A 10,230-nucleotide genomic window follows, 5' to 3' on the forward strand; every position below is an offset into this window, starting at 1 on the left:
CCCAAGAAAGTACTTCAAAATTCCCAGATCCTTGATGGCAAACTTCTTGTGTAGTAACTCCTTGAGCTTCGAAATCTCGATAAGGTCATCACCTGTGATAACTATGTCATCAACATAAATAAGAACAATAACCAAGCCTGACCTGCTAGATTTAACAAATAAGGAAGGATCAACATCACTTCGCTTAAGGACGGTCATAGCTAGAGCAAAACTGAGCTTGGCATACCACGCTCGTGGAGATTATTTAAGTCCATAGATAGCCTTTTTTAACTTGCATACTAATCCGACCTTAGTCTCCTTCGGATGTCTAGGTAGGATGCTCATATACACTTCTTCTTTAAGATCTCCGTGTAAGAATGCACTTTTCACATCCATCTGAAATAATTTCCAGTCTTGATTCACAGCTAGAGATATAAGAGCTCTAAACATATTCATCTTTGCAACTAGTGCAAAAGTCTCCTTGTAGTCCTGATCATAAGTTTGGGTGAATCCCCTTGCAACAAGTTGAGCTTTAGACCTCTCTAAGGAACCATCACTGTTGAACTTGTTTCTGAACACCGACCGACAATCAACAATTTTCTTTCCATACACGGTAGCATAACAATATCCCAAGTTTTATTCTTGTCTAGAGCACGAAGTTCTTCTTGCATCGCCTTTCTCCATACTGGACGAGAGTTAGCTTCTCTAAAGTTCTTGGGTTCTTGCACGTCTTTGACTGTACTTAAGAAAGCATGATGAGATGAAGTGATATTGGCATACGTTATATACTCCTGTAGAGGATATATAACATCATGCAAAGAATAAAAATTCATGTGAGTCACTGGAGGATGTCGTTCTCTATTAGATTTATAGTAATCTTTGAGAGTACTGGAGGTCGTCTCTCTCGTTCAGATTGTCTAGAAACTGGAGGAGTTGGAGGAGCTAGAGGATCACCAGAGCGCGCCCCACCCTCAGTTTGCTCATCCTGGGAGCGTGCCCACGCCCCATCTACTGGATGTCGTGGATCACCAGAGCGCGCCCCTCCCTCAATATACTTAGTCTGGGAGCGCACCCGCGCCCTTGCTTCAGTAGAGCCTAATTCTTCAGTGGCAGGAACTATACCTTCACCAACCATTGGGACAGGAACAATGCCTTCACCAACTGCTGGGAGAGGAAAGGGATCAGCTGTAATAATAGCTAGGAGAGGTGCCAAATCTGCCAAACACTCCCCCTGGGACCGATTCCCAGGCACAGCTGAATTGTGAAAGAAAGCTTCAGATTCCACAAATCGGACATCACGAGAGACAACTAGTTTCCTTGTCACAGGATTGTAACATATGTAGCCTTTCTGTGTGGTAGAATAACCCAACAAACACACATCAATTAGCTCGAGCATCAAATTTATCTCGATAAATAGCTTGCTGATGCACATAACATACACACCCAAACACTCGCAGATGAGAGAGATCCAGCGGCCTAGCTTTGAGCACTTGTAATGGGGATTTAAAACCAAGAACCCGACTGGGAAGACGATTAATCGAATAGGCAGCAGTTAAGACGCCATGAGACCAGTAGTGCTTAGGAACATTCATGCCCAACATAAGAGCACAAGTGGTCTCCAAAACGTGTCTGTTATTTCTTTTAGCCACGCCATTCTGCTGAGGTGTGCCAACACAACTAGTTTGATGAATTATCCCCTGGCTACGAAGATACTCAGGTAACATACCTTTACAAAACTTAGTGCCATTGTCAGATCTAAACATCTTGATATTAGCACCAAACTGGTTAGTAATCATAGTATGAAAATCCTTGAATCTGATCCACAACCTCAGTTTTCGATTTCAATAAATATAACCATGTAGCACGAGATTTATCATCAATGAACAACACAAAATACTTATAGCCATCATAAGAATTAACGGGAGCAGGTCCCCATAAATCAGAATGAATTAACTCAAACAACTTATTTGACACAGAATTCGAGTTTGGAAATGATAAACGAGTTTGTTTAGAAAATTGACAAACATCACAAACATCATCAGAGTTTAAAGAAACATGCGGAAACAAATTTGACAGGACATGACTAGATGGATGCCCAAGTCATTTATGCAAAATACAACTTTTAAGTAAATCACTAGCTTGACATGCCTTCTTATGCGACTTCAACAAATAGAGTCCATTGGAATAAATTCCTTCACCAATCGTCCTCTTCGACTTTCGATCCTGAAAGACGACAGAGTTAGGAGAAAAAATGACATCACAATTTAAAGAATTGGTAAGTTTTCCAATAGATAGAAGTTGAATAGGGAATGAAGGAACAACTAGAGCATCACTCTTAAGACTTTGATAAAAAAAATTCACTTGACCACTACCTAGAATGGGAATGGTGGAACCATTGGCTATGGAAATATTATGATTTTCAGTTTTGGACACAAAATTATGGACAGAGGCAGGGCAATTAGCCATATGATCGGTAGCCCCTGGATTAATTATCCATGAGTTACTGTTTTCTGGCATAGTAAAATAGGCATGTAAATTACCTGACACTGAGGCAAACTGACCTTTGCTAGAAGATATGGACTTAGTGAGTTGTTGGAGAATTTGACTCAACTGATGACTAACATTTGAGTTGGACATTGATGTCTCGGCAACAGCAGCATGCTCTTTCTTAGACAATTCCTTTTCCTTCTTAAGATGTGGATATAATTCCCAACAACGGTCTTTGTTATGCCAATTCTTTCCACAATGATCATAGTGAGACGGTTCCCTTTTTCCCTTACCTTTTTCAAATCCCTGTGACTTCTTTCTAAAATTGTTTTCTGCAAGTAATACAGTAGATTCAGAGATTGAGGACTTTACCTCGGAGTTTATGGTTTTCTTCCTTGTTTCCTCCCTCTGAATAGTTGCACAAACAACAGCAAGTGATGGAAGAGTAATTTCCATTAGAATATTGCTTTCCAGATTTTCATATTCTGGTTTAAGACTACGAAATACTGTGAAGATTTTATCCTCTTCAGCCCGTTTCAACAGAGTCTTCGCATCAGTGGTGTGTGGATGATATATGTTTAATTCATCCCACAATTTCTTCAAATTCCCAAGGTGTTCTGTAAAAGTCTTCTCACCTTGTTGCAAAGCACCGATTGCGAATTGAAGTTCAAACACACGGGCATAATTGTTTTGGTTTCCATATAAATCTTCAATTGAGTCCCACATCTCCTTCGTAGAATCAGAGAAAGTAAAAATCCCAGGAATAGTAGACTCCATAAAATTGAGTAACCAAGATCGAACAAGCTGATCATTGGAAACCCAATTCTCATATTCGGCATCATCAATGGCAGGACACACCTTTGCACCATTAATGAACCCTAATTTCCTCTTTCCACCAAGCGATAGCGAAACAGCCCTACACTAAGGTATATAGTTCGTTCCATTCAAGAGAATCGACGACAGCTTCCAACCAGGATTAGAATAAGTCTCTGTTGACTTTGGGTTTGGATCGGACATAGTGTATTGTGTTTATCTAGATTGATTTTGAGAAGGGATTAAGCGCTCCACTCTGATACCATGTAGAATTAAAACAACTAATTAAATAGACAAAACACAAGATTTATAGTGGTTCGGTGCCATTGCGGCAACCTACGTCCATGGGAGAAGAAATAGATATTATTGCTTGGTTGGTTGGTTTTGTTTTTGTGTTATAGAGGTGTTTATATAGCACAACATGAGTGCATATTCGTGTCTATAGTTTCCAAAAGGATTGGAGACTTTCCTTTATAGAAAACATATGAATCTAACAAATCTCTGTCAAAACCGACTAGGGCGCACCCCGCACTCCAATTAGTCTTGCTCAAGGCGCGACCCGCGCTCTTGCCTTGGTCGACCTCGGAACCCCGGTAGCCACCAACTTGGTCTTGCCCGAAGCGAAGCACCTTCTCTTTCTTCTCCCACACAGTCATGTATACAACAACTTACGTAAAATTGGCATCAATATAATGCTGGTACAAGCTGAACGTTGATCAATATTTCATACCGTTACGTCAGAAATCAGTTCGACAATCTAAGTTAATTAAGTTCCCCATTGATAACCTGTACATTTGTTTAAGTAGACCTCGAAGTGCATTAGAAAAAGGTTGAAATGGCTTCCAACAAGTTGTTTTCGTTAGTGAAGATGTTCTCGACAAATGCAGTTGGTTTATTACATGCAAAATTGCAGATATTACAAACTAGATCTCAGAAGTGTGGCACCTGAGTGCAGAGGGAGGCAAAAATGTACAATTTCAGACGAAGAAATTCATTTCAATATATATTAACATAGAATGGAACTGGATAGCATTGATACTTACGGGAAGAGACATGGATAACATTGTACATCAATAGTGTTGTGATGGCTTAAGATATTAAAGTTTAACTTCTATATCATGACTAGGAAGTAGGATTCCTATCTCTACTTTTTTAGGGTTCGATTGTAGCATGTCTAGTGATCTCAGGTATATGTTAGGCTTATAGTATGTTGATTTTAGTCTTTGTGTGCCTCCTTTTAATGATCTAACTCTTAGGGAGGCTTGTAAGGTTTACCCTTTTGCAATATAAACCGGTGGGGGTCTGCCTTAACCCCATAACTTTTTCAAAAAAAAAAACTTCTATATCGAATGCATATACAGGAAAACTTTCACATGGGAAGAAACTTTACAAGTACAAATCCAGGCTGTTGGAATGAAGTAAAATGGCATACAAAAACTTTATTTGACCTGGAAGAATCTTTTCCAGGACTGCCAAGGAAGAAACCCACCTGCATGTACAAAATAACATAAAACACAGATGAAATTATCATGCATTTTCCTTCTTTAAAGTGATTTTTTCTGTTTGCTTCCGTATTAAGAAAAATGTAAATATAGATAAAGAAATGAGGAGAGTAGAATAGATGTTAAACCATACCACAGCGAGGGCAGCGGAAATAATACTTGTCCCTAAGAACAAGTCCTGATCCTTTACAAACCCCACATCTTCTCTGTGCTACCTATAATAGATGATATTGTGTTAAAATCTATCTTGTACGTGTTAGGAACTTCTAATAGAAGTATGGCACATATGGAGGTAGAAGATGAAGGACAACCAAAGTAGGCAAGATCTTGAAGAAGGACATTAAAGTGCAGCTATAAACATGTCTAGTTTAACGTACACACATCTTTTGAAGTTACAAGCATAGAACAAAAGGCAACCAAAATTTCCGTATCTGACGGATTCAGGCACTCCATGTGTAATTTTCTGAAGTTCTGGATTCTAAAGGCATTGATACTTTGCCCCCAAAAAGGCATTTTGCATCATGGTTGTAAGGGAGTGATATCCTCCTTTAAGAATATCAGGCGCGTACTCAACATGATGGAAATACCTCACCGACCTGTAGAATCAGATCGTGTCCCCAAGATAAGTGAACGTTCTAGAATAGTTCGCGCCAGCACGCGAAATAGGCTATAACGTGACTCAGCTTATCTTCTAGAAGCAATCATGAACAGAGATGCACATGTACAAATCAACGCCTCGACCATCGACCACTTCCATAAAGCTACTCGCCTGGGGCCGACAATCCACATCATCACAGCAAACCTATAAAGACAGTACTCTCACGACTCCTTAATCGGGACCCCTCATTCGTGATACACTTTACACGTGGTGGGCGAGGATTCACTCTCAACATCTATAAATACCCCTCCTATGAACTATGCCAGACCTGATTCTTCTCTCCCTCGCAAATCAAGAGTAAGATACGTAGGCAGTTCGCTCCTAAACCGAACTCGGTCCCAATAATAACCCTTTCCAGTTCCCATCCAACTGTATTTGTAAAGGAAAGCTAAATCACGCCTTTACAATGGTTACAAGCAATGTTCAATTCCATAATAAATTCCTGAAATAATTATATGACATGCGATGAGTAGGTAAAAATGGACAATAAACAATTTTCAGTAACGCTGATAAATCTCTTATTTCAATACTCAAATCATTGACAAGTTCTCTCCTTCAGACAGGTTGGGTGGGAACTTCCATATGAGAAAGGATGACAATAAATCACACATGTTCTTTGCACTTTGTAAAACTATTCAACTCGGATCAGAGCATCCGTATAACACAATGGCAGACACCACGATTGACGTTATTTCCCCAAGATCTGAGCACCTTAAAAACTTTACAGTCAATCTACTCTACTCAATCTAGGTATGATAATTATCTACATTCTACCTAGAAGAGAAGATCCTCCAGCTCCCAAACTCGCTTTTGCTTTCACTCCAATAGGTGCTTCGAATATGGGGACTCTTAGAGTTAGGTGCTCTAATGCTGCCACCCCAATTTAGGATCTAGGTACAAAGGTATGTACAAAAGTTCTAGACATGTCATGAACCAAAACTACCGTATAATTATCTTAAAGAACTTCTTGTGGTCGGGGGACCCTAGTTGCAGGAAAGTGGTTACCGTGAGCTGGGACAAGTGTTGTAAACCCTTTGATGAAGGGGGTTTAAGGAGACTACGGGAGGTGAATTTGAGTATGTTAATGAAGTTAGCATGGCAGATTATTAATGGAGAGGATGACTTTGCTCAATTCATGAAAGCTAAAAGGTTTAATAAGCATGGACAAATGATAAAATATTATAGACCGTCATCTATATGGGGGGTTTATAAAATGGGCATGGCTAGAAGTAACCTCACGAATTCAATGGGTGGTTGGGGATGGAAAAAAAATAGACTTATGGAGGGATAAATGGATAGGGGAAAAGTCATTACAAGAAGTGTTGCACTTACCTCATGAAGCTATCAGAGAATGCAAAGCTACAGTAAGTATGTTGATTCAAGGGGATCAGTGGAAGCTGCCTGTTAACTTTATACATTTGTTGCAGCACCATGGGATTGAGATGGTGACCTTTCAGGTACCACCTTCAGTGGATGAGGATCAAATAGTTTGGAGCCCTGACTCGAAAGGGGTCTTTTCTGTCAGTTCGGCTTATGCTCAGGTTAGAGAAAAAATGAATAAAATTGGGTGGCATAGTATTCTGCGGAATGGTTATGTGCATCTGAGGACTGCCGCAACATCATGGAAACTTTTGCATAATTGTGCTGCCACAGACGCAAAAATGCAAAGAAGAGGTATTCGTATTGCATCAGTGTGTTGTATGTGCTTCAAGGATACAGATGAATTGATGCACCTACTTTGGGCTTGTGATTTTGCACGGAGTTTGTGGCCTTGGCTTGCTACAAGGTTTGGGTTCAGAGACACTTTTCTGTCCATTCGAGAAGCTGTTTCTATGGCTAAAGGATGCAAGATGCGACCATTCGACATATATGGGGGGCGCAATTTGTTGTAGGGGTATGGTTAGTCTATGGCTTCATAGAAACAAAGTTTACTTTGATAATACAAAGCTTGATCTGAATTATTGCAAGAAATTTGTGAGTTCACAGGTTGTTTGTGCAGACATCTCTCGGGGGTCATAACTACAAACAAAGTGAAAGGGAGAAGATGGTCATGAATGGTTGGGGAGCAAACTTGAGGCTAGGAAGAGCACCTCAAATCAAGGAATGCCAATGGATAACGCCACCGAACCTCATATCAAGATCAACACCGACGGATCTTCTTTAGGAAACCGTGTAACTTCGGGTTGGGGATCGCTTTTTGAGACCATTTGGGAAGAGTTGTTTTAACCTTGAGCAAAGTATTGGGTTTGTCTACCAGCTATTGGGCGAGAATGTTGTGCAATATTGGAAAGCATGGAGATGGCATTTACTAGAGAATGGAAGCAAGTTTGGGTGGAAACAGACTTCGAAGACAGCGACTATGTTGGCTTTTGTATCAAACAAAGTGCCATGGCGGTGAGGAAGAGGTGGGAACTCGCAGTTTATTAACCGGATTTCGTTTGATATCCCACACTTGGAGGGAAGCAAACTTTGCTGCTGACATAGCTGCAAGACATGGCACCAGTATTAGTATGGGCGTGATGGAGGTGTATGTGGGAAGACCTCCTTGGCTATATAAGCTGGAAAACCCGGACTCTGTGTACTTTAGGTTTTGTTAAGTTTAGTACTGGAAAATACGATGTGTTAAGCATTGGCAGACTGGCTAGAACAAGGAGAGGTGGAGGCATGTTCCATCCTTCCTTTTATATTCATGTAATCTACCTTCTAATATAATATAATACAGCTTACCTAGCAAAAAAAAAAAAGTTTTCCACAGTTTCTATCTATTGGAGAACTGGTGATATAGTGTATATCAACTCATTTCGAAAAATGTCTGGAGGATAAAACTGCATGGTCAGAGACTACCTAAACAACGTCTAGTAACATTTTGGTCCGCGAAAACACAGCAATATATATATTCCATCCTCCGTATCCAAGTAAAAAGCTGCTTCTGCAGTATGAACTCATTCTTCCGTCACTGAACCAGTGAAATTGAATAGTGCCTAATTACAGTCATTCTATATGCAGTATAATTCCATCAAGAGCTTTGGAGGTTAAGACACAGCTTTAGCCCAATTAACTCCAGTTCTAAGTCCTTCCAACTGCTACATGAGCAATTCCTGGTGGGGTGGTGGTTTTGTAATGTATTAACCTGCTCTTGAAAATGAGAAACTGTTTCTCAACATACAGCAGATTCTACAGTTGCTTTTCCGATTTGCTCCAACTTCACAAGAGTTTTCAATAACTGAGAAAAGGGCTCCTTAAGGAATCAATCTTGGTTTATGAAGATTCTAGAGAATGCATTGAGTACTGGCTTTCTTGTGAATAGATAATCAGATTGCCGGCACATTATCACAGCTAAAGCACACAAATAAGAAGAGACTTGTCTGTGCAAAATGCCAAACTGCATAAAAGTTGCATAGGTATGCCGTATGCACCTATTTCCGCACACACTTTCCTACACCCTCGAGTCTGTGTTGAAACCGGAATGTACAACGATGAAAAAAACACGAAAACAGTTGTAGAAATTTGTAGAGCTAACAGGAACAAGCTAAGTGTTTTTCACACGCACCTCTCTTACAAATTGGAAGGTACACTTGCCCTGTTTGTTATGTATTAGAAATTGACCGCCGACACATATGACATATCACGTTGATGTCCTACTGGTTTTTCTTTACAGAGAACCATAAATCATGAACCAATCTTGTTCTCAAGACAAATTTAAGCCACCCCACGCTCTCAATGCATGATATCTAATCCACGCAAATTTCAGACTTCCAAACTAAGCAAACTAGCTAAAACCAAATTCTGAAATTTCCCAACAGTCTGGACTTTTTCATCACTCAGAATTTCACTTTCAAATGAATACAGAACCTTGCATAACTAATAATTTCAATGTCAGAAGGCACAACAGAATTAATTGAACGAAATTAACATACTTTAAGTGGAGCTAAAAAGAAACTTACAATCCGTTGACTGAATTCAATCCCAGCAACTACAAAAGGTGTAACACCAGCTGAAAAAAGACACGTTCCAAACAAATTATAGATGGACGATTCGGTTTTGTTTTTTTAAGTGATAAAGAAAAAGATCCTAGCTACATACCTAGAGCACCAACGACTATTTCCCAGGTTAGCTCCACCTGAGCCGGATCAGCAGTAGTGGTTGCAGCCACTTCACTGATTGCGCGGATTTTGCACGGTTGACTTGAGAGTTTGATTCTATTATTTCTACTATTATGAATGCTAGTATAATTATTATGTGTGCCAAACAAAATTGTTGATGGAAATGAACTAGTTTCCATTTTAGTAATTCAATAATAATAATTTAATAAGCAAAGCATTCTTCTGACTTGTGTTCGTGAGTGACCGTTGTGATTTCTGGTAACTAACTGACCACGTCACTTTGGGTTTGTCTGTTACTTTGGCGCCAAGTCCACTTCAGAAATATGGAAAGAGTTATTAGCCATAAATAAATATAATTAATTAGTGAAATATATCGGAGATGTAGCTTAAAACTTGCTATATGAATCCTGTTCAAGCAGTTTGCAGATTTGGATAATCAGGGTTCGAATCCCTGCATCTCCAATTTTCCTTTTCCTTTTTTTTTAACCTTTTGCATGTTAAACTTCTAAAATAATGTGGTTGTTAACTGTTAATACTTGGCTTACGATGTTAACTGGGTTAGCAATACATGCTCTGATTAGTTTCATAGTTTGAACAAATTAAATGAGGCAATTTAGCTAGCATTGAAGATTTGATGACACAGGGTCTAGTGGTCTACTAAGGTCTAAGGAATCTAGACGTGAGCTCA

General features: G+C 39.6%; 1 protein-coding gene across 6 annotated transcripts in view; it reads right to left on the reverse strand.

Moving 5' to 3' along the window:
* LOC147474633 (uncharacterized) overlaps positions 1 to 9,825 on the reverse strand; it is a 30,424-nt gene extending 20,599 nt beyond the window's left edge. The window contains exons 1-5 of one of the 6 annotated variants that reach the window (XM_086584370.1): positions 9,523 to 9,813; positions 9,384 to 9,433; positions 4,915 to 4,996; positions 4,728 to 4,768; positions 1,891 to 2,202 (exon numbers count right to left, since the gene is read on the reverse strand). In XM_086584370.1, the coding sequence (XP_086440496.1) occupies positions 2,080 to 2,202; positions 4,728 to 4,768; positions 4,915 to 4,996; positions 9,384 to 9,433; positions 9,523 to 9,721 (495 nt within the window). In that variant the 5' untranslated portion in view covers positions 9,722 to 9,813 and the 3' untranslated portion in view covers positions 1,891 to 2,079. Of the gene's footprint in view, positions 1 to 1,890; positions 2,203 to 4,669; positions 4,769 to 4,914; positions 4,997 to 9,383; positions 9,434 to 9,522 lie in introns of those variants that run through there. The other 5 variants (XM_086584372.1, XM_086584369.1, XM_086584371.1 and 2 more) reach the window with 5 other exon arrangements.
* Positions 9,826 to 10,230: the final 405 nt, after the last annotated feature.

The sequence above is a fragment of the Coptis chinensis genome, chromosome 9 (assembly GCF_015680905.1).
Source record: "Coptis chinensis isolate HL-2020 chromosome 9, ASM1568090v1, whole genome shotgun sequence".
Lineage (NCBI taxonomy): Eukaryota > Viridiplantae > Streptophyta > Magnoliopsida > Ranunculales > Ranunculaceae > Coptis > Coptis chinensis.